This window comes from Musca autumnalis, unplaced genomic scaffold (assembly GCF_047663935.1).
Source record: "Musca autumnalis isolate F117 unplaced genomic scaffold, ASM4766393v1 scaffold_3, whole genome shotgun sequence".
Taxonomy (NCBI): Eukaryota; Metazoa; Arthropoda; class Insecta; order Diptera; family Muscidae; genus Musca; species Musca autumnalis.
In genome coordinates, this window is record NW_027411866.1 from 231,922,160 (window position 1) to 231,947,739 (window position 25,580).

At 41.7% G+C, this 25,580-nt stretch overlaps 1 protein-coding gene across 2 annotated transcripts in view; it reads left to right on the plus strand.

Moving 5' to 3' along the window:
• Positions 1-25,580, plus strand: part of LOC141399112 (small G protein signaling modulator 1-like) — an 81,681-nt gene that overhangs the window by 42,250 nt on the left and 13,851 nt on the right. For both annotated transcript variants that reach the window (XM_073977225.1, XM_073977226.1), the window contains 10 exons: positions 3,026-3,446; positions 3,521-3,740; positions 3,801-4,022; positions 4,087-4,576; positions 4,638-4,777; positions 4,850-5,009; positions 12,350-12,509; positions 12,568-13,891; positions 13,964-14,088; positions 14,155-14,334. In XM_073977225.1, the coding sequence (XP_073833326.1) occupies positions 3,026-3,446; positions 3,521-3,740; positions 3,801-4,022; positions 4,087-4,576; positions 4,638-4,777; positions 4,850-5,009; positions 12,350-12,509; positions 12,568-13,891; positions 13,964-14,088; positions 14,155-14,334 (3,442 nt within the window). The remainder of the gene's footprint in view (positions 1-3,025; positions 3,447-3,520; positions 3,741-3,800; positions 4,023-4,086; positions 4,577-4,637; positions 4,778-4,849; positions 5,010-12,349; positions 12,510-12,567; positions 13,892-13,963; positions 14,089-14,154; positions 14,335-25,580) is intronic.

The following is a 25,580-nucleotide window of genomic DNA, read 5'->3' on the forward strand; positions in this document are numbered from 1 at the left end:
CATATTGCAGATAGCTGTGGCATGCGCGGACGACTTGTATAAGCTGTCGAATGTAAACATATGTATGTACAAGTCCCTAGCCTGCAGCACTTGGGGTGCAGATAAAGAAACCTTGTTGACCACATATAACGCGATAGGTCGGTCTGTGGTAAGCTATGTGGCTAGAGTTTGGTCCCCTGGATTATGTGGTACGAATTGGAAAAAGATTCAAACCTGTCAGAATGCCGCCCTGAGAACAGCAACGGGGCGCCATCTCAAGTTTTCAGTGGACCATGAGGAGGCGAAGATTCTTCCAATACAGCAACACAATAGGATGCTTTCGTTGCAGTACTTGTTCGGATGTTACCGTGAGAGCCATGCCAATCACCGTCCGACACATTCAGGCACATCAGGAAGGATATCCACGCTTTAGAGGGAGAGATCCAACGATACAGAAGAGAACCCCTAGATCAATAGCCATATCAAGCAGGTTTAAATAGCATTTACACGGACGCAGCTTTTAAGGCCATAAGTCCTCGAAGTACATCCCCCATCTATCGCAGCTGAGGAGCGTAAGCTGCCACGACAAACCAGAGTAGTTTTGGCTCAACTACACTCGGAATATAGTAGACACCTAAATTCTTATTGGGCGGATATCGATGGCGCCGTGCACGTTTTCAACTGCCCCGCCAAACCTCATCGCATCCCATCGAAGCAGCCACTTTCCTGAAACTGGAAATAGACCTAAAGCCAGATTGAGCGGAGTAGTTTGTAGTCGGAGTTATGGACCCATCGAACCCCAGTAGTTTGTAGTCGGAGGTATGGACCCATCGATCTGCACATTCAGTGGGAGCTTTATTTTCGTCACCCTCTTTATGCGGTTAACAGTGTGGCTGTTGACTTAGTAGCGGATATTTTCATATTCCTTGAATGTGACCCCAGGACTCCCAGTAGTTAGTGGTCGGAATTATTGACCCATCGATCTGCACATTCAGTGGGAGCGTGAATATTTTCATGATACTCGCGTGGAAGAATACAAGAAGATCAATGAGATAGGTTTTTAGCCTGACACAAATGATATCAACGGTTGGAACTGACGCCATGAGCGTACAATCATCTGCATGGAATTGATCCAATACTATCTTCACTGTTCTATGGCACGGTCTGACCTGGTCGAAACCTTGGCTAATATGTGTGGAAATGACGTGCAGTGCTGCCTGATATGGTACTATGCTGCTCCCGGAACCCATGTTGAGGATCCCCAACTGGATAACACGCTCTGATGCTGCGGAGGATTAACGCCTCAAGTATCGTAAGTTGTGGTGGTTTCTCCTCGGCTGGAAAATATGGCAAACGACATAAAACACTTCTCTTCTCCCGGTAGCCATTGGCGAGCTCCATAACTTGTCGGCAAAAGTAGCCTGCGCACTTCTTCGCATCAGTTATAACCACGTCGTTAAACGTGACAGATGTCCGATTATCCTTTTTACCAGGGTTTGATAACGCCTTAACCGCTATTCACAATTTATTGCTACCAATGTTGCAGCACTTCATATGCTCTAGCCACTTTTTCCGGTTGTATTCACCGATTAACCTACTGACTTCCATTCTCCATACTTTGTCTGTCTGGGATCGCTAGAGTCCGTACAGCGAAGCTCATCACGCTCATTCGCTAATCTCGAGGCCTCTGCTGGGAAATTAAGTCTTATTTATGCCGAGGGGCTGTACAAGTGATGATGTCTCGGAAATTCCTCTTTCCTATCCGAAAATCAGAGGGATTGGGCAGTTCTCTGAAGTGTTGGTTGGTAACTTCTCTGAATCCTTGCCAATTGGCTTTCTGATAGTTAAGGAAAGTACGGCGTTCAGAGGTTATGAAGTCGGGTGATATATTGATGGGGATCGGGATAGACGGGTTGCCAAGTCACGTCATTAGTCAGACCAGGCGACACTATGGATATATCAGGCGAATTATGGCGTTCTCCTCTAATCCTGGTGGGCGCGTCCCCGTTCACGGCGCCCCTCTGGTCATTTCCTATGGTTGAATGCCATAGCTCATGATGGGCATTGAAATCCCCTAGTACCAACCGGTTATCACCTTCTACTAGAGGCCTGATGTCAACCGAATAACGCGGGACACATCTATTAATCGGCGGGATATAAACATTAAACAATTCTATCTCGGCGGTTCCACACATTAACTCTACCCCCATACCCCCAAGTATGGGCCACTAGAGTCGAACTGTAGCGAGATAGGTAGGTCTGTAAAGACATACTGGTGCAATACGATTGCAAGTCCACCACCACCACTTCTCGTACGATCCAAGTGAAGAACGTCGTTGCTGCTCAACTTCGTTTCCAGAATCGCCTAGACCATTATATTTCTTGGACTCATAAAATCCTCAATTTCATTGATCTTGACACGAAGACCATTGCAGTTTAACTGCAGGAACTTCACATTATCAGGAACTGGAACAGCCATACGCGGTGTTAAAGATTGCTGCTGGTACTGCTGTTGGGGACATTGATGGGGAGTTTTATAATCCAACAACGATTACGATCACTGGGGATTGCGGTGGCGCATCATGAAGCAACATAATCCCTATCGTAATACTCCCCCAGGAAGGTCAGGCCTGAACAATTCCTGAATTGTACCCACACACGGCACCAGTTGCATCTCAGCAACACCGACCTATGGTGAATGAGATGTTGACAAACGGTGCAAAACCATGTTCCGGGTTTAATCTCAATCCTGGCATGGACAAAAAGAATCCGGAGCAGGCTGTATGTCTTGGAATATACAGCCTCCAAAACAAAAAGGCAAACACATGTAGTTGCTGGGGTGAATGCCCTTGGCGAGATAATGTTTCCTCGGATCAATCCGGTACATAGAACCGGCCGTCGTTGTTTGTAGCATGTTGTGCTCAGGGTCGCTTCTATTGGGTTTGCTTCTTTTCTTCATGTCACACGCTGGCCGATACTTTTATTTCAAATCGTTACAAATATAAATGTTGTTAATTCTTTTTTTCTCTTTATCACTCATCTGCAGATGCCGAACTCAAAGAACGCCTCATAGCCTCTGTCAAAAAGGAGGTGAAACAGTTGATGGAAGAAGCGGTGACGAAAAAATACATACACGAAGAAAGCAGTTTGGTCACATCGTTGTGTGGAGCCGTTGAAGCCTGTCTCTCACATGGACTACGGCGTCGAGCCTTGGGACTTTTTAAGACCTCCTCCACCACAGCCCTAATACAGAAAATTGCCAAAGCCTGCCCGGAGGCGGATTATGTTAGCCGACGGCTGTTGGAAATTGAGGTGGCCATTGAAAGTTCAAAGGTGGCGGGTAAACGTTCCTGTTCGAGCAGTGATAGTATTATAAAACCAAAACTCCTCAGTAAAGGTAGCAGTAATTCGGTGACAACGATAAATACCATGTCCGGTAATTCACCCGGCAATGGACCAGTGGTTAAGTGAGTATTGAAAGTGTTCATTTTTTGGAAAAATGGAAAGTTAATGGGAACATTTTGTTTGGTTTTATTTACAGGTACCTGTGGATTCGGGTGGCTTTATATGAAAAACGCTTATCAAAAATTATTGAACATTTGGTTAGCAATGCCAATAATTACTATGATCGTGATGCGCTGGTCGCAGATCCCGATTATGGTTCCATACTAAGCTCGCTGTTGGTGGGTCCTTGTGCTTTGGAATTTACAAGGGCCAAGACTGCAGATCATTACTGGTCAGATCCACCGGCTGATGAGTTGGTAAGTTGGGTAAATACACTTTCCCATGAGATCTTTATAAAAAAATCTTTCCCTTCTCAGATCCAAAGACATCGCATAAGTTCCGGTAATCGTACCCCACCCACCTGTCATCGCCCCATAATCAACTTTAAACGTAGTTTGCACACAAGTTCCGAGGACACCAGCAGTGGTTCGTTTAAGGCCAGTTCACCGGCCAGTGTGGCCAAGGATTATGTGGAGTCATTGCATCAAAACTCTAGGACCACTCTACTGTATGGAAAGAATAATGTGCTGGTACTACCGGTGAGTCTTAAACTCTTCTTACATTGCTAGGGAACTATTGTAAATCCCGTTTTAACCCTTGCAGAAAGATGTCAGTGAACCGATGCCCGGCTATTTAAGTCTCCACCAAAACATCCAATCCCTAACCATTAAATGGACCCCCAATCAATTGATGAATGGCTATACGGATAGTGAAGGTTCCGATTTGAATTCATATTGGGCCTTCGCCTTAAACATAAATGTCGATGAAATTGTCTATGTCCATTGTCATCAGAATCGTGGTGAGGATACGGGAGGAACAGTTATCCTAGTGGGTCAAGACGGTGTTCAACGACCGCCAATACATTTTCCCGAAGGTGGTCATATGCAGGCATTCTTGAGTTGTTTGGAAACAGGCCTGTTGCCGCATGGTCAATTGGATCCACCATTGTGGTCACAGCGTGGCATTGGTAAAATGTTCCCATGGCCGAAGAGTGTACGCCGGCGTATTCTACCCTCAGTTATGGAATCAAGTGATGAAACACCCATCGATTATGTCTTCCGTGTTGTTAGCAAAAGTCAGCATGAGGAGTTTTGTAAGTAAAGGGAACCTCTTTAACCTCACCATGAAGTAAACAAAGTCTTCCTTCCTTTTAGTGGCAACTCATCCCATTTTGGAACTGGGACGCACCAGTCCGCGGCGCAAACATTTGGGCAGCTGTTCCACCACCGGCAGTAGCGGCTGTTCCAGCAAAAGTTTATCAATGGAACAGAGCATAAATGTTGACCCACCGTTGGTGAGTAACAGTTTTGGGTATTTGTGAGTGTTAAGAGAGTCGTTAACGCTTTTGCTGCTGTTTTCTTTGCAGATCCAAGCTAGCCAAACAGCTAGCATAGAGTTAGTTTGTTCCACCATGCGGCGCCAAATTATCTCAAGAGCATTTTATGGCTGGCTGGCCTATTGTCGTCATTTATCCACTGTTCGCACACATTTATCGGGATTGGTTAATGGACGAATAACACCGGACTGTAAGTATATAACCTAACAGTACTCTAAGGATGTTTTTTTTTTATTTTCTGAGGTAGAAATGTACGTTTATACCCCCCAGGGAGGATTCCAAAAATTCTTAGAATATTTATGGGCCACTTAGGACTGTTTAAAACGTCTAAGACTGGATCGATCTATTTAATCTAAATTTTGATCATCATAATAATTATAATGGTCCCCCAACTTAAAGCAAGCTCGAAGATGGGCCATAGCGATCCACTGCTTCAGGTACCCCCAATTAAAGTTCGAAATTTTCGTTGAAATAGCCCTGCACATAATTTCAATGAAAATATGTCCATTACTTCTGATATCTTCCACACAAAATTAACTTTTCTTTGTTCGCAAAAGTGCAGTTTAAGACAAGCTCTCAGATCGTTTTTCAATGCCCCTATTACGACGGTATATTTTTTCGGGTACAAGTCCGTACGGAGATAATGCACCAAAAACAACGGGCATCAACTAAAATAAGTTTTGCACATAAAAAAATTTCTTGCAATTGTACATCAAGTTCCAATAAGGTGTTTATCGGACCACACCTTCGAGTACCCCCCTCATAAAAGTTCAAAATTTTTACTTAAGTGCAGTTTAAGTGCTATTTGAGGATAGTTTTGAAATTTTTACCAAAGGAACTCCTTGTGATCCTACTCAATATAATGTTTTTCGTGGGCAAGTCTATGCTTCTTGACATAATGACCAAAAAGCTTGTGTAAAGTATCGTCCGTGTTCCGGCCAGCAGCATATTCCGGAATGCCTGGTCCGTACCGGGACGGAGGAAAATCTAGGACCAATATATTTGTGCTCGGTTCATGAATCGCGGCAGTGCAGGAAACCAAGCTCAACAGCAACTGCAACTTACGTTGTGGTGGTTACAACTTACTGAGGAAGGATCGCACCAGAAGTGGAGGTGGGGGGTTAGCTTCCCTATTGCACAAGTTTACTCAATACAGATCTATCTCGCTTGAGCATAACCCTCCGTATATGGAATGTATGGGGTTAGCAGTTAGGTGTGGAGCTGTCAAGGTAGAGTTGCTGAACGTATACATCCCTCCGGTCAATAGGTTTATTTCAGGTTAAAAGCCTAGCATTAGACCGCTTTTGGTAGGTCATAACCGTCTGGTCTTGGGGGACTTTAAAGCGCATCATGAGTTGTGGCATTTGGTTCTCGGAAGCGACCAGAGAGGTACAGCGCTGGCTTAGCAGAGTGATAGCTGTACGTTTTGCTCCAGCAATGAGGACGACCCTACCAGCATTAGAGGAGAGTGTCACAGTTCTCCAGACATAAGGTGACACGATACCTAGGGATAGGTAATGGAAATCAATAATCGATTTTTCGACTTTTCGATTTTGGTCTAAAATTAAAACTAAAATTTTTCGGTCTGGCGATTATTTCAGTTGTCTTAAAACTTTTTCATAACCGCAGAAAATCGATTATAATCGACTATTCGTCGATTTCCGTGTTTTCTTTTGAATCTGTAAAACCGCCATGTCAACAATCTATGGGCAAACTCGAAAATCGATCACAAGATAATCGATTATGCGATTTTCCCTCCAGACATAGGTCAACTACGATTTTTAGATTTTCGACTTACCTATCCCTAGTGTCACCTGGTCTGACAAGTGACGTCATCTGACAATCCGTCATTTCTCTTGGATTATACCATCTCCCATAATTCTCTGGATAGCAGAAGCCCGATTTCATAATTGCCGCACTTTCGTCAATTAATGGAAAGCTGATTGGCCGAGTTTCAGAGAGTTCACCAATCAACGCTTCAGTGATCTGCCCAATCCTTCTTATGTTCGGGTAGCGGAAAGGACGTTCCGTTCATCACTGCTGCAGTCGCTGGCCATATACCTGCTGGACGAATACCCGAAGTGAAACCAAACTTCCCAGCAGAAGCGACGGGATTACCAAATGAGCGTGATGACCCCAGTGACACCAGAGTCAGGGAGATTGCACTGGAAGTTAACAGGTTGTTCGGGGAGCATAAGCGGAACAAATAGTTAAATCATATGAAGAGTTGCAACATCGGAGCTGGTATAAGTTAACTGTGGGCAACAGTTAAATCACTCTCGAACACTGAAAAAGGTAGATAGGACCTCAGTCACGTTTGGCGACGTTACGTTGATTGACCCGAAGAGGTGCGCGAGTTATTTCGACAATTTGTCGGGAACCTCAGAAGTGACAGGGCGTAGGGAAGAGTACTACGTCGCATCAGATCTCTTCCTGTCGAGGATGAACCACCACAGTTTACAATGGATGATGTTGCGAATGCCATCTGGAACGCTAAATCGTTCGAGGGAATCTCCATGACAATGCTGAAACCGCTGGATGAGCCGGGAGTATCTCATGCTGTTTGAGTATATCGAGCAGATCAGTCCACATCAATTAGGATGTGGACGCCAGTCGTACGTGAAATTCAGGAACAATAAGTTCAAGTCCCGTAGAGTGAAACATCGAACTGTTCAACCTCTCCGGAACTATTTAACATCTACCTCTCCTGGATTCCACCCCCTCAAGACGGCATTGATATCGAAACGTATGCGGATGAGTGCATGATCTTGGCTTCAGGTACCATCCTTGATGTCATTTGTGAAAGGCTGAACTCCTATTTGACTGATCTCACCACCTTTTTCCACGTGGGGAATATACAAATATCCGCTACTAAATCTATGGGCACCCTGCTCAACATATGGACTGTAGCGGTAAACACTGAGTTGAATGTCATGGTCGAATGTATCAGAATTTCGATCACCTACTATCCCAAGATTCTAGGGGTCACATTCAGCATGTTCTCGTCGTCCGCGCATGTCATTGCTATCTGCTATAAACTGAAAAGTAGGAACAAGGTCCTAAAGCCCCTAGCCGGCAGCACTTGGGGTGCAGATAATAAATCCTTGTTGACCACTTTAACGCAATAGTTCGGTCTGCGTAAGCTATGCGGCTCCAGTTTGGTCCCCGAAATAATGTGATATGAATTGAAAAAAATTCAAACCTGTCAGAATGCCTGATAACAGCAACAGGGTGACTCGTCATGCCTTCAGTGGACCATCTACATGAGGAGGCAACGGGTGTTAAACTGAGAGCCATCCTAATTCCCATCTAGTGAGTAGGCCCGAAACACCCAGGCTCATCAAGGAGGATCTTCATGTTCTAGAGAGAGGTCCAGCGATACAGGAGATCAACACGCATATCAAGCAGGTTTGAACAGCATTCACACGGATACAGTTGCTAACGCCATAAACAAATATAGTGTGAATGAAGTCCTCGGTGTGGACCAGTGGTAACATCCCGTTAAAGCAGCCACATTTTTGGAACTGGAGATAGAGCCAGAGCCAGTTTGAGCAGAAGAACGAACACACTTATCAAAAGCCTTTGATACTGCCAAGCACTCCGCGTTATTCGAGAACATCGAGCTGACAACCGTCCGGCCAAGTCTGAAACTATATGTGTGGTCGCCAGTCGTATGTGGAATTCAGCAACAAGAAATCCAAGCCTCGTAGAATGAAACAAGGAGTTCCCCAAGGAGGGGTGATATCTCCGGAACTGTTTAACCTCTACCTATCCTGTATTCCGCCCCCTCCAGACGGCATTGAGATCGTAACGTATGCGGATGATTGTACGATCCTGGCGTCAGGAACCTGATGACATCTGTGAGAGGCTGAACTCCTATTTAACCGATCTTACCACCTTTTTCCACGCGAGGAATATGCAGATATCCGCCACTAAATCGACGGCCACTCTGTTCACCACATGGACGAAGAGAGTTGAATATCAGGGTCGCAGAATACCGACCATAAACTGCCCCAAAATTCTAGGAGTCACATTCGACACCACTTTCACGTCGTCCTCGCATGCCACTGCTATCTGCAATAAACTGAAATGTAGGAACAAGGTCTTCAAGTCCCTAGCCGGCAGCACTTGGGGTGCAGATAAAGAAACCTTGTTGACCACGTAAAAAGCGATAGGTCGGTCTGTGGTAAGCTATGCGGTGCCAGTTTGGTCCCCGAATTTATGTGACACGAAGCGGGATAAGATTCAAATTTGTCAAAACGCCGCCCTGAGAACAGACACAGGGTGCCTCCTCAAATCTACAGTGGACCATCTACATGAGGAGCCAAGATTCTTCCAGTACGGCAACATAATGAGATGCTATCGTTGCAGTACTTCGTGAGAGCCATCCCAATCACCATCTGCTGGCCACCGATACACCCAGACATATCAGGAAGGATATTCATGCTCTAGAGACGGAGGCCCAGCAATATAGGAGAGAACCCATGGTAGAACAAATACAAGGTAAAGTTAATACTACAACAAATACAACTCGAACAACAACCACAAAGGAATTTGTTTTTGTTTGTAACGTTACTGCCAGTTGTATTTGTAAACAAAACAAGGAAATGTCTATAAATTATTTGAATTTAAAAAACTAATAATTTTTCACATTTGGTTGAATATTTTGGAAAGCATGAATGAAAATTCGTTACATTTTCAATTTTTATGGTTCCACATCATTCCACTAAATGCATAAATTCTCGCAGAAAGTAGAATTCTTGCAGAAAAGTTTGGGGTCGCTGGAAATTCTAAGAAAAAGGAGAAGCTGTTTCAATGTTTTGTTTTAGAAATCAAAGAAGCACAAGTTTATTAGGGCATTATTTTTTTAAATTTTAACAAAATACCTCACATATTAACAAACGTTGTATCGCCTCTACAAGCGGTGATTTACTGCGCGGCTTATCGTTCGAACTTGGAGGAGGTTACATATCATTGATATGAAGAAGTCTTTCTGGGAAATGGTTTTTTCCGAATGATATATTTTTTTCTCAAAAAATATATGTCCCTAATGTACATCGAAATAGAAATGAATGTATAAAATGTCATATGAAATTTGACACTAACACTACAACCCAGTTCAGTCAGCTGGGTATTGCTGCAACCTTTTCTTGTTCTACCATGGAGAGAACCTCTAGATCAACAGGCATATCAGGCAGGTTTGAACACCATTCACACGGACACAGTTGCCAAGGCCATAAGCAATTATTGTGTGAATGCAGTCATCGGAGTACATCCCCCATCTATCGCAGCTGAAGAGCGTCAGCTGTCACGACAAACCAGAGTAGTTTTGGCTCAATTGCGCTCGGAATATTGCAGTCGCCTAAATTCCTTTTGGGTGGGAATCGATCGCACCGTGCAAGACATCTGCCCAGTATGCGGCATGGGCCCGCACCATACTAAGCACCTATTCAACTGCTCCGCCAAACCTACTTATCTAACTACAGTGGATTTGTCCCATCGATGTATCCACTTTCCTGGAACTGGAGATGGACCCAGAGCCAGATTTAACAGGAGAACGAACATACAAACATAACAATAAAACACTGTTACAACAACATCAACAACAAACATACAATAATAAACGCTGCTACAACAACAACCTCGGCAGTCTCGCACTTTACTGTCACCTCCATACATTCCATATAAGGATCAATAAAGTATAAGCTATATAGGTCTGTACTGGACAGACTGGTGTATAATTAAAGCAAGCCCTCCTCCTCCGCTTCCTGTAGGATCTTTCCGCAAAACGAGGTAAGCTTTGCTTCCTGGAACTGCCATCATGATGTTTCTTCGACTCATAAAGTCTACAATTTCGTTGACTTTGTTGCGGAGACCGTTGAAATGGAAATTGCAGGAACGATTGTTTTATTTCCGGGGCACCGAACAACGACAAGTGGTGTAAGATTTTGGGGAGAGTGGGGGCTTTGAATCCGACGACGAAGTTGAAGACACACTGTGATATAACAGCAACATAACACATATCGCAGTACTCCTGGAGGCTACTTAGACAAGAGCAATGTCGGAAGTACACCCATTCCCTATATTTACTTGATCTCGGTACATATAATGGTGCCGTACGATTTTAGGTATTTTGACGTTTTTAGTCATGTTTTTAAAAACGAAATACCTATAATTTGACGTTTAGGGTTCCTAGTGATCAACAAACTTATATTTCACAAATGATGGGCATAGGTCCATGTTCTGATATAGCCCCCATATAACGGTTCCTCCCGATTTTAGGTATTTTGAGTATTTTAGCTACTATTTTTAGCTGTAATTTAATATTTGAGGTTCTCAGTGGGTGGGAAACTTCTTCACCAAAAATCGTCAACATGGGTCCATGTTTTTTATATAGCCCCCATATAACGGTACCTCTCGATTTTCGGTAATTTGAGTATTTGAGCTAAAATTTTTAACCAAACCAGCTGTAATTTGACACTTAAGGATTTCTGTGGGCAAAAAACTTCTCCACCAAAAATCGTCAACATAGGTCCATGTTTTAATATAGCCCCCATATAACGGAACCTCCCGATTTTCGGTATTTCAAGGATTTTAGCTAAAATTTTTAACCGAACTAGCTGTAATTTGAAATTTAAGGTTCGAAACTCCTCTACCAAAAATCGTCAACATTAGTCCATGTTTTGATATAGGCCCCATATAACGGAACTTTGAGGTTTTTAGCTGCAATTTTTAACCGAACTAGCTGTAATTTGACATTTGAGGTTCTCTGTGGTCACGAAACTTTTTCACCAATAATCGTCAACATAGGTCTCTGTTTCGATACAGCCCCCATATGACGGTACCTCCCGATTTTCGGTATTTCGAGGATTTTAGCTAATTTTTTAACTGAACTAGCAGTAATTTGACGTTTGGGGTTCTCTGTGATCAAGAAACTTATCCACTTCTAAGAAACTTCTTCACCAAAAATCGTCCATATGTCGGTACCTCCCGATTTTCGGTATTTTAAGAGTTTTAGCTAACATTTTTAACCGAACTAGCTGTAATTTGACATTTTATGTTTTTACTGGTCACGAAACTTCTTCACTTAAAATCGTCGACATAGGTCCATGTTTTGTTATAGCTCCCATATTACGGTATCTCCCGATTTTCAGTATTTTGTCGATTTGAGCTACAATTTTTAACCGAACTATCTGTAATTTGATATTTGAATTTCTCTGTGGTCAGGAAACTTCTCCACCAAAAGTCGCCAACACATGTACCAATGTTTTCATATAGTCCTGGTATAACGGTACCTCCCGATTTTCGGTATTTTGAGGGGTTTAGTTAAAATGTTCAACCTAAAATTGTGGACAGGAAAGAAATTTCATTATTCCATTTTAGTTAAGAATATTTTATGGTAGAGGGTATAAAAAGTTCCGCCCTACCGAATTTAACGACTTTCTACCTGTTATTTCTTTTTAACTTCTCTTCCCTTGTGCCTATGGTGATGATATGATATATCACATTCTTCTTCTTTATAATTTACAGTGGCTGTTAATGAATCGGGTTTGACCAAAGAGAAGTGGATAGCTTTACACGAGGATGGCATTATCACAAGCCACGAAGAACTATTTCGTCTGGTTTATTTTGGTGGAGTTGCCCACGAAATACGTCGGGAAGTGTGGCCATATCTCTTGGGTTACTACAGGTAAATTTGATTTAAATCTTAAGAATCCTCCGATTTTACCAACTTCACGTATTTTTAGCTTTGGTTCCACCTCCGAGGAACGTCAAAAACTCGACGATACCAGTAAACATTATTATGAGACCACAATGAGTGAATGGTTGGCTGTGGAGGCTATTGTACGACAACGTGAAAAGGAGAAGAATGCCAAGGCCATGGCAAAAATATCAGCTGAAAACAAACGTAAAAATGAAAAGCATGTTTCTCGGCAAACCGAATTGGACCAAGATGATGTGGACAATGATGTGTTTGATGATCATGACTTTTCGGATATATCTGATCCGGGTATTGATTTTGATGATGATTTCCCAGGTCATATTCAGGAAGAAAAAGATTCTGGAAATTGTGATGATGAGGAATTGGTGGAAGATGATGTTGAGGGTATGTTAAGGGAAAAGGAACACAATACAATAAATGAAGATTATGCCAATGAAATAAGGGAAAAGGAGGGAGAAGAAGAAGTTCAGGTGAAAGAGGCAAGGGCAGAAGAGGTAGCCGCAGATGTGGAAGCTAAGGAAGAGGAGCAGGCTGAAGAAGCTTTGGAAGCCAGTGAAGCAGATGAAGATGTGGCAGAAGAAGCTACAAATATCACAGATGAAATCGAAGAAACTGCAGATGTGGCTGATGATGAAAGGGTACAAGAGCTGAATGAGGAGTCTGCTGAAGACGATGAAGTTTTCAACCCAACGAATCGCGATAAAATCATTGTGGCCCTTGAAGAAATCGAACCCTTACCCTTTAATGAACAATGCTTTGCCGAATCAGAACCGGAAAATGGTTTAACACCCGATCAGGGTGGTATGTTGCTATTGAGTATAAAAAGTTCACCTTCCACCTCATCCTATGAGACGGTGGGTAATGAATTTACCGATATGATTGAAATGACAGCCAATGAACATGAAATGGAAATGGAAGAAGTGGGAATTGAAGAATCGGAAGATATGGAAGAAACATCCAAAGCCATAGATGAAACAAACGTTGCAGAGGAAGAAGTGGAACATGCCAAAGAGTCAGAAGAAGAAGAAAATATGGCCACCGAAGCATTGGAGCAAGAAGATGAAGAAGCTCTAAGTAATGCTCCAAGGAAATTCCACAGTCTGGAAGATATACGGCGATCATCCATGGACGATGTGTGTTCACAACCCACACATGCTGTCATTATTACAGAAGCCGCTTCCATTGATGCTCTTGAATGCACGGATGAACCCACCGATGAAACATCACGTAAAACTAGTTTAATGTCACCCATGAATGAGGACATCACTGTGGTGGCATCTTTGGATGCTCTGCAGGAACCCAAATCGGCTTGTGTCTCACCGGCCAGTTCAAATGGTGGGGTGTATAGTGTAAGTATTTTAAATGCTTCTTTCTAAGGTAGTCAGGAATCTTTTCTTAACTCTTCTTACTTTCATCCATAGTGTGAATTTTTGGAAAATTTCGCCTTGAATCTACATCGCATCGAAAAGGATGTTCAACGCTGTGATCGCAACTATTGGTATTTTGCCAATGAAAATTTGGATAAATTGCGTAATGTCATAACCACGTAAGTATTGTAAATTATAAGAGTAATGGAATGCGTTTTAAAATATTGGTAATTATATCTTTGTAGCTATGTCTGGGAGCACTTGGAAGTTGGCTACATGCAGGGCATGTGCGATTTGGTGGCTCCTCTTTTGGTCATCTTTGACGATGAAGTTTTGGCTTATGGTTGTTTTTGTAAGCTAATGGAGCGGATGATTGAGAATTTCCCCAATGGTGGTGCCATGGATATGCACTTTGCTAATATGAGGTAAGACTATATATAAATTATGGGCAGTAAAATCTGTCGTTTTATTTTATAGAATGAATCTCCTGGTAAATGTTTATTGCAATCGAGTGTTCGTTTTTCTATGAATCTGTCTCTGGGTCTAGAAATTTTACTGCTGTGGTATGCAGTGAGTGTTTCTGGAGTTAGTGAATTTAAAGGTGCAGAGTTCTGTGGACCTGTGCACATTTTTAACATGTCATAGCCAATCCCAACATAATAGAAATTGAGGCGGCTGCATTAGGTAAAACGCTTCTGTATCGAAACTACACACACTGCGGAATCGGGGATATTTTACGTACAATTTTTGACCGAACTACCTGCAATTTTACATTTGAGGTTCCCAGTGGTCACAAAACTACTCCACCAAAAACCGTGAACCCCCATTTAACGGTACCTCCCGATTTCCAGTATTTGGAGGATTTTAGCTAAAATTTTTCACCGAACTACCTGTAATTAGACCGTTGAGGTATCTAGTGATCACAAAACATATGCATCAAAAACTGTCAACATAGGTCCATGTTTTGGTATAGCCCCCATATAACGGTATCTCCCGATTTTCGGTATTTTGTGGATGTTAGCTACATTTTGTGACCGAACTACCTGTAATTTTCCTTTTGAGGTTCCCGGTGGTCACAAAACATCTCAACATAGGTCCATGTTTTGGTATAGCCCCCATATAACGGTATCTCCCGATTTTCGGTATTTTGTGGATTTTAGTTACATTTTATGACCGAACTACCTGTAATTTCACGTTTGGGGTTCCCAGTGGTCGCAAAATATCTCCACTAAAAACCGTCAACATGGGTCCATGTTTGGTATAGCCCCATATAACGGTATAGCCCCCATCCCGATTTTCGGTATTTTGAGGATTGTAGCTACATTTTGTGACCGAACTACCTGTAATTTGCCGTTTGAGGTTCCCGGTAGTCACAAAACATCTCAACAAAAAACTGTCAATATAGGTCCATGTTTTGGTATAGTCCCCATGGAACGGTACCTCCCGATTTTCGGTATTTTGAAGATTTTAGCTACAAATTTCGACCGAACTATTTGTAAGTCGACATTTGAGGTTCCAAGTGGTCACACAACATCTCCACCAAAAACTGTCAGCATAGGTCCATGGTTTTTAAATTATCAACGTAGATTCATGTTTTGGTGCAATTTTGGTATAGCCCCCATATAACGGTGCCTTCCCATTTTCGGTATTTTTGACCCAACTATCTGTAATTCGAAAAACTGTCCATATATATACATGTGTTGGTAGAGCCCCCATATAACGGTATCTCCCGATTTTCGGTTTTTTGGATTTTAGCTACAATTTTTGATCCAAGTATGTACCTGCAATTCGACATTTGAGTTTCCCAGTGGTCACAAAACTTCTCTACCAAAAACATAGGTCCATACTTTGATTTAGCCCCATATAAGGTTCCCGACCGATTGAATACATTTTTTATGATTTTTTACCTTATTTAGGTACAAGTAGTCACGGAATATCTCCTCCTAAAATTGTGGACAGGAAAGAAAATAATTTTTCAGTTTTAATTCAGAATGGTGGAGGGTATACAAATTCGACCCGACCGAACTTAACACGTTTTTACTTGTTTTGTTACTGAATTCTGCGTGCAACGGTTCTATAGTCAACCGTATTAGTGGTTTTTAGGAATCATGCTCTTTGGCTCGGGTCATAGAATAATATATGCATTTGGAAAGTTCAACAGTGCTCTATCCATTCCTCGGCTGGAAGAGATCTTATGCGACGCAATACTCTTCCCTCTATCCCTCGGGTTGACGCCGCAAAATTTCACGGAAATCTGATCTTCCCTGCGTTAGAGAGTGACTTAATCGTTGTCAACAATTTACTTCTTGCAATTTTTCCGACCAACATCTTAGTTCCCATTGTCATTTCCAGAATCATAGGTTTTTTGAGGTTTACGCTTATTTGCTACCCCCATCGTATCTGTTGGGGAATTTGGTGCTATTTTGGGTATTCGACCAGCAAGAAAAGTGTATTGTTGAGGGATTGGAACTGCAACATGTGGTGTTATGTCCTTTGAATCTTTGTAGCTTTTGTGCAGGGCAGGAAGAGATGTGCTCAGTCGTTTTTTTCCTCTTTTGGCACTTAGCGTGGTTACCAATAGCCTAGTCATAGACCGGTTAGCATTGCAGTAAGTATTTTGGTTAATAAGGAACTTTGTACGTTTGTCGTCTTAATGTCACCATGGAGATTTTGATATTAGACACGCTTCAGTCTTGTCCCATCTGATTTCTGCTTTTAGTAGATAGTACTTGAAGATGTGGTCCTCTATTCTATAGAGACCTCAACTGAGATCCTCTACTCTATAGAAGACCTAAATAGGTATTCTTTCTTCTACACAGGATCTCAACTAAGGTGCTCTAATCTACAGAAGACCTCAAATGAAGTCATATATTCAACAGATGACTTTAACTGAGGTACTCTATTCTATAGAAGACCTAAACTGAGTTCTGTTATTCTATAGAATACCTAATCTGAGGGTTATTATTCTATAGAGGACCTCAACTTGAGGTCCACTCTTCTTCAGAAGGTCTCAACATCAGTTCCACTTTTTTATCGAAGACCTTAACATGAGATCACCTACTTACTTACTTACTTAGTTGGCCCATTACAGAACATTTGTTCCATAGACCGAACTAAGAAAAGATCTCCATTCCTCTCTGTTTTTCGCTTGACTTTTTGGAATACCGCGCCTTTCCATTTCTTCATCCACTTGTGTGCTCCATCGAAGCTTAGGCCTGCCGATTCTGCGTGCACCGCCATGTGGCATGTATTCATACGCCTTTTTAGCGGGTTCATCATCGCTCATTCTCATGATATGGCCTAGCCAACGCAGTCGTTGCATCTCGATACGTTTAACTATATGCATGTCTTTGTATAGCTTATATAGCTCGTGGTTCATACGACGTCGATATTCACCGTCAACGCAAATCGGCCCGTAGATCTTTCGAAGAATTTTCCTCTCAAACACACCAAGCACTGCCTTATCTGCTTGCGCAAGTACCCATGCTTCGGAGCCATACATTAGCACGGGTAGTATCAGCGTTTTGTATAGTGTTATTTTTGTTTGACGAGATGTGGCTTTGTTTTTAAATTCTTACTTAAACCATAGTAGCCTCTGTTGACCAATACAATTCTTCTTCTTATTTCACAACTGATGTTGTTTGTTGTGTTTATGGCAGTGCCGAGGTAGACGAAGTCTTTAACTACCTCAAAATTGTAGGTACCAACTTCTACGGTTGGTCCGAGCTCTATAGACGCTTTGCGCGTCGACACCATCTATTTGGTCTTTTCGCCGTTTACCGCCAGACCCACTTTCGCAGATTCTGCTTCGGCCTTCCTAAAGGTATCAGTTACTTCCTTTACTGATCGTCCCATGATGTCTATGTCATCAGCATAGGCAAGTAACATGTGGCTATTGGTGTAAATTGTGCCATTTCTTTTGACATTTGCATCTCGTATTACCTTTTCCAGCAAAATGTTGAATAGGTCACACGAAAGGCTGTCTCCTTGTCTGAAACCTCTTTTGGTACAAAATTCTTCGGAGAGGTTCTTTCCAATTTTAACTGAGGACCTAGTATCAGTTAGAGTCATCTTACAAAGCCGGATGAGCTTTGCGGGAATACCAAATTCAGACATTGCATGGAATACCTTTGATCGGAGGGGACTGTCGAATGCTGCTTTATAATCGACAAAAAGATGAAATGTGTCGATCTGCATCTCTTGGGTCTTCTCTAGGATTTGCCTCAGGGTAAATATCTGGTCAATGGTGGACTTGCCAGGTCTAAAGCCACATTGGTATGGTCCAATTATCTCGTTGACCATAGGCTTTATTCGTTCTCACAGTATCCCTGACACTATCTTATAGGCAATAGGGAGTAGACTTATGCCCCTATAGTTGGAGCATACAGTCTTATCTCCTTTTTTGTGGACGGGACATAGGATGCTCAGGTTCCAATCGTCGGGTACGCGTTCTTCCTGCCAGATGGTGCTAACTAGCTGATGCATACACCTTATCAGCGCGTCGCCTCCGGTTTTAAACAGCTCGGCTGGTAAGCCATCGGCTCCTGCTGCTTTATTATTCTTCAGCCGGTTGATTGCTGTTTTTACCTCATCTTGGCCGGGTGGTATACATTCTATACCATCTTCTGGGATCGGATCTGCGGTATCATCGTCTTCGCCACTATTGGATACCAGCAGATTGGAGAAATGTTCCTTCCATATCCTGAGCACGCTATCTGTATCTGTTACCAGATTACCTTGCTGGTCTCTACAGGAGGATGTGCCTGTACCAAAGCCATCTGTTTGATGTTTCACTCTTTGGTAGAATTTTCGGACTTCATTCTGGCTCCTGTACATCTCGATTTTTTCACACTCCCGCTTTTCCATTTCTCTCTTTTTCTTGCGGAAAAGACGTTTCTCTTCTCTCCTTTTCTCCCGATATCTCTCTCGTGCGCTACGCGTTGCTACTGATTGTAAAGTAGCTCTATATGCCGCATTTTTATCTTCGGTAGCAGCACGACACTCCTGGTCATACCATGAATTCCTTTGTGGAGGTCTCTGGAATCCAAGTATGGATTTTGCGGCTGTTTGCATGGAGTGGGCAATATTTTGCCATTGTGTTGTTATGTTATCGGGACAAGGAGTGCTCGCGTTAAGCAATTGGGCTAGTTGAGTGGAATATGCTGTGGCTATCTGTTGTGTTTGCAGCCTATCGATGTCCAACTTCCGCGTTGTGTCTGTTCGTGCTTTATTTGCAACGTTTAGACGGGTACGTACCTTTGCTGCAACAAGATAGTGGTCCGAATCAATGTTTGCGCCTCGGAACGATCGTACATCCAACACGCTGGATGAATGTCTTCCATCTATCACAACATGATCAATTTGATTACTTGTTCTTTGATCTGGGGACAGCCAGGTGCCCTTATGAATATCGAGATGATTAAATCTGGTACTGCTAACTACCATGTTTTTTGCAGCTGCAAAGTCTATCAGCCTCATACCATTGTCAGATGTTTCACTGTGGAGACTGAATTTCCCGACTGTTGGGCCAAAGATATTCTCCTTTCCAATTTTGGCATTAAAATCGCCTAGAATGATTTTAATGTCATGGGCAGGGCAACGGTCATATGTTTCTTCTAAGCGCTCGTAAAATATATCTTTGGTGTGTTCGTCCTTTTCTTCAGTGGGAGCATGAGCGCAAATAAAGCTGATGTTGAAGAATTTAGCTTTTATTCGAATTGCAGCAAGTCTTTCATTCACTGGGGTGAAGCTGGATACCAGATGTTTTAGTCTCCGACTAACTACGAATCCGCAACCAAACTCATGCTTTACGTCATGGCAGCTATAATACAGTGCGTCACCTTTAGGTGTTGTTGTGACGCCTTTCCCAATCCATCGTATTTCCTGTATGGCAGTAATATCGGCCTTGTACTTTTCAAGTACGTCTGCAAATGCACCTTCTCTATAAAGAGTGCGAACATTCCAGGTGCAGATTCGCAGAGCATGGTCCTTAAAACGTTTGCGGGGTTCGTCAACTTTAGAGGGGTTTGTTTTTCTTTTCTTTCGTTTTTTCATAGTAGGCTGTTTTTTTCTAGGGGAGGGTTACTAACCCGACGCCCAAACCCAAGTTTTTAACGTTCTTATGGGTGAACGCGCGGCACATGTTAGCTCACGGGTGTTAAAGGCAGTTCCCCAGGTGACACCACGGGGAGGTCAGTGTCCACTTGAGATGAAAGACGGACCAAGATAAATCCTGGGCTTTGCCATGTTAAAACCGGTCAGGACCGTTCCTTGGTATCTTCCATCCCCTACGTCACCCAACATGAGATCACCTACTCCATATAATACCTCAACTTAAATCCTCTTTAGAAGACTTCAACTTAGGTTTTATCTTCTATAAAAAAACATAACTGAGCTCCTTAACTGAGTCTTTCTTTTCTATAGAAGACCTCCACTTAGGCCTCCTATTCTATAGAAGACCTCCACTGTTCCACTATTCTATGGATGAACTCAACTAAGACCCTCTATTCTGTACAAGACCTAAATTTGGGGTCCTCTATTTTATGGAAGACCTCATCTGAGGTCCTCTATTATATAGAAGACTTTAACTGAGGTCCACTCTTCTACAGAATACTTCAACCGAGTTCCTCTATTCTATAGAAGACCTCAATTGAGTTTCTCTACTGTATGGAAAACCTTAATTGAGGTCTGCTATACAATGTTCAAAATTAGGTCTTCTATAGAAGACTTCAATATTGGCGCTTTATTCTATAGAAGGTCCCTAAGATCTCATGTATTCTATAGAAGGCCTCAACAGGGGACCTCTTGTCATCTGTATGTATGATTATCCGCTACATTTTGTCATGAGAGACTTTTAACTATTACCCTCTTGTTTTTTATACCCTACACCATAGTATGGAGGGTATATTAAGTTTGTTTTTGCATTTGTAACGCATTGATATAATCATTTGCCACCCTATAAAGTATATATATATTCTTGATCAGCGTAAAATTCTGAGTCGATCTGTGCATGTCCCTCCGTCCGGCTGTGGTAATAACTCTAGCATCCACAAAAATTGAGATAGGACGCTAAAATTTTGGGAAGATGCGTCTTTTGTTTGCAGGCAGGTCACGTTCGATGATGGGCTATATCGGTCCACGTTTTGGTATAGCCTCCATATAACGGTGCCGCCCGATTTCAGGTATTTTGCCGTTTTTAGTCACATTTAAAACCGAATTAGCTATAATTTGACATTCAGCGTTCCTAGTGATCAACAAACTTATATTCCAAAAGATTGGGTATAGGTCCATGTTTTGGTATAGCCCCTATATAACGGTACCTCCCGATTTTCGGTATTTTGGGGATTTTAGTTACATTATTTGACCGAACTACCTGCAATTTTTCATTTGAGGTTCCCAGTGGTCACCAAACATCTCCAACAAAGACTCTCAACGTAGGTCCATGTTTTAGTATACGCCTCATATAACGGTACCTCCCGACTTTCAGTATTTTGGGGATTTTAGCTACATTATTTGAACGAACTACCTGTAATTATACCCTCACCCTTTAGGCTAAAGAGGGTATATACATTTTGATACGACCAAAAATGTGCCCCAACGAAATAACGGTTTTAGACCCCAAGTATGTATCGAAATATTTTGTCCAGATTTGATTTACCTCCAGGTACCTCCCGCACAAAAGTTCAAAAATGTTCGAAAAAATTGTCCGCACGATAACTCTTGAAGGGAGTAACAGAATTAGTCCATACTTTGCACATCGTGACATTTCTACCAGACATAGATGAGGTTCCAATATGGACCCTATTGGTCCACTCCTTCGGGTACCTCCCACACAAAATTTTGCTTAAGTGTAGTTTAAGGCCTGCTCTCGAATCGCTTTGATTTTTGTTGCGGCCACTTGTATTCACTACCCCCAATACAAGGATATAATTTTTTCAGGAGCAAGTCCATACTTCTTCAGAAATCAGCACGAAAGCTGCAAACAACCCATATAATACGAGTACCATGTGTCGTAGTTCCAGCGCACGATAACTCTCGAACGGATCAACATACTTGGTTCAATTTTTTTTGTCCAAACTTAGTTTAAGTTCAAAGATAGACCATGTCGGTCCACTCCTTCCGGTACCTCCCCCACAAAGGTTCAACATTTTTCGCCAGATTGTGGGCATGATAACTCTAGGAGGGAGTAACCGAATTGAGAATTTCTATTAGTAATATTACTTTCAGGCATAGATCGGGTTCTAATATGGACTATATCGGTCCACTCATTTGGGTACCTCCCACACAAAATTTGGAAAAAGTATAGTTGAACGACTCCTCTCTGATCTTATTAATTTGTGATGCAACATGTTGCACTTGCGGCCTCTGTTACGATGTTGTAATTTTTTTTCTTGGGCAAGTCCATACTTCCTGAGATAAGGACCCAAAAAGATCCAGAAAATCCTACCGGCACCACCTAAAGTGGCTAATGTGTAAAATAACCCTGTAAGAGAGGAATCTATTTTGCTCAAACTTTGTAAATCGTATTATTTCCTACAGATTTGTATTTGGTCCGAATATGTACTACATCGGTACAGCCTACCCAAAGTTTGAAAAAAATGCAGTTTAAGGACTTGTCTTGGATCATTCTGAATTTTGTTGCAACATGTAGTTTTTTTGCTCCCTTTTCCATCCTGGAAAATTTCACAACAGCTAAAAAACCTACAGAAGTATTGTGTTAACTTGTTTTCTTCGTTTACGTGGCTGAGGGTATATCTCTGTCGGCTCAGCTGACTTATACTTTCTTACTTGTTTTACATTTGAGGTTCCCAGTGGTCACAAAACATCTCCACCAAAAACCGTCAACCTAGGTCCATGTTTTGGTATAGCCCCGATATAACGGTACCTCCCGATTTTCGGTATTTTGGGGATTTTAGCTACATTATTTGATCGAACTTCCTGCAATTTTACATTTGAGGTTCCCAGTGGTCACAAAACATCTCCACCAAAAACCGTCTGCATAGGTCCATGTTTTAGTATAGGAAAAAAGGAATTACCCGTAATTTAACATTTGATGTTCCCAATGGGCACAAAACATCTCCACCAAAAACTGTTAATTTAGGTTCAAATTTTGGTATAGCCCCCATATAACGGTACGTCCCGATTTTCGGTATTTTTAGGATTTTAGCTACATTTTTGAGCGAAGCACCTGTAATTTAACATTTGATATTCCAAATGACCACAAAACATCTCAACCAAACATTGTCAACATAGTTCCAAGTTCACGTATGTATATCGCCCAAATAACGGCACCTCCCGATTTTCTGTATTTAGAATATTTTAGCTAATTTTTTTTTTTTAAAAGAAATTACCTGTAATTTAACATTTAATATTCCCAGTGGGCAAAAAACATCTGTACCAAAAATTTTCAACATAAGTCCACATTTTGGTTAGCCCCCATATAACAGTACCTCACGATTTTGATGATTTTAGCTACATTTTTGACAGAACTATCTATAATTTGACATTTGAGGTTCCCAGTGATGACAAGACGTACCCACCAAAAATGGTCACTATAGGTCCCTGTTTTGTTATAGTCCTCATATAACGGCTTCTCCCAATGTTTGGAAATTTGAAAATTTTTTTGCACACTGAAAATTGTCAATACGTGTCTATGTTTTTGGTATAAGCCCCCAAATAAAGGTACCTCCTGACATTAGGTGTTTTGGGGATTCCATCCACATTTTTTGACCCAACCACCTGTAGTTTGACATTTCGCCAACAATTGTCAACAAAGATCCATGCTTTTGTATAGCTCTACTATATAACAGCACCTTCTAACTTCAGGTATTTTGACAATTTCATCTATATGTTTTCATCGAGTAATTTGACGTTTGAGTTTTCCAATGGTCACAGAACTTCTTCTCCTAAAGTTATTATGGTCCATGTTTTGATATAGCTCCATATAAATTTGCTGCCCGATTCAAGAAATTTTTAGATGCATTTGTTACTACCCGATTTTAGGGTTTTTGAGGAGTACAGCTACATTTGTTAACCGAACTATCTGTGATTCGACATTTGAGGTTCTCAGTGATCACAAAACTTCTACACCAAAAATTTTCAACACAGGTCCATACTTTCACATAGCTCCATATAAAGGTGCCGCCCGATTGAAAACATTTTTAGGTACTTTTTAGGTATCCGTGGTCACAAAATATTTCCACCTAAAATTGTGGACAGGAAAGAAAATAATATTCCATATTTAGTATCAGAATATGTTATGGTGGAGGGTATAAAAAGTTCGGCCCGGCCGAACTTAACTTTTTTACTTGTTTTTTTTGTTTTTATACCCTACACCACTATGTGGGGAGGGTATTATAAGTTGGGTTTGGCCAAAAAGTTTGTAACGCATCGAAATAATGGTCGTAGACCCATACTTATATATATGAAAATGAATGTCTCGACGAGCTGAGTCGATCTGGCTATGTGTGTCCGTCCGTCAGTCCGTCCGTCTGTCCATCTAAACCTTGTAATCACGCTACAGGTCGCAATTTTGATCGGATCGTCACGAAGGTGTCCCGGAGGGGAAGAAGCCTATTGATTTTAGTGAGGGTCGAATAATATTTAGGGGTCGGAATGGGCAAAAAACTTATTTGGATAAAACGACAACGTTTTTTCCAAAGCTAATATCTCAGCTTCTATAAGGGGTATACCAAAAACAAAACCTGACAATGAAAGTAGAAAATATCACCTTTCTAACGATGTGAAGTAGGTTCTCGTGGGTGATCAAACAACGAAGATATCACAATAGTCGCAAATTAAACCCAAATTTTCATTTTTGCGATTTTAGTTATAATGACGAATATCACAGCTTTGGTTGGATATTTTCCAAAAGCAAAGCCTTACTTTGAAAGTAGAAGATCCCATGTTTACAATGATGCAAACTAGGTCGGCGTAGGTGACCAAATAACGGAGATATCGCAATATTCGATAATACATCCCACTTTTCCATTTTTTTGGAAATCACGCTACTGGGCGCAATTTTGATCGGATCGCCACGAAATTTCGAGGGTTAATGAGGGTCTCACAGAGGAAGAAGCCTACTAATTTTGATGATGGTCGGATAATATTTAGGGGTCGGAATGGAGAAAAAGTCAACATTTTATTCCAAAGCAAATATCTCAGCGTCTATAAGGGGTCTACAAAAAGCAAACCTGGCAATCAAAGTATAAAATATCACCTTTACAACAGTGTAACGTAGGTTGTCGTAGGTGGTCTAACAACGAAGATATCGCAATTGTCGCTAATAAAACTCAACTTCTCATTTTTGCGATTTTAATAATAATGACGGATATCACACCTTTGGTTGGGGACCTTCTAAAAGCAAAGCCGGAAGAAAATAGAAAATCCCATCTTTGAAATTATGCAAAGTAGGTTGGCGTAGGTAGTCAAATAATAGAGATATCGCAATAGTCGTTAATGCATCCCTTTTTTCCAATTTTTCTGCAATCACACTACAGGTCGGAATTTTGATCGAATCATCACGAAATTTTCTCACAGAGATAGAAGCCTATCGATGTTGGTGATGTCGACAGTAGTCAAATATAAAATTAAATATTAGTTATTTTGGTTCAGTTCGCCTTAAGTCATTTGGTATAAAAGCCAGAGAGGTGAAAACTTTGATATCTCCAAA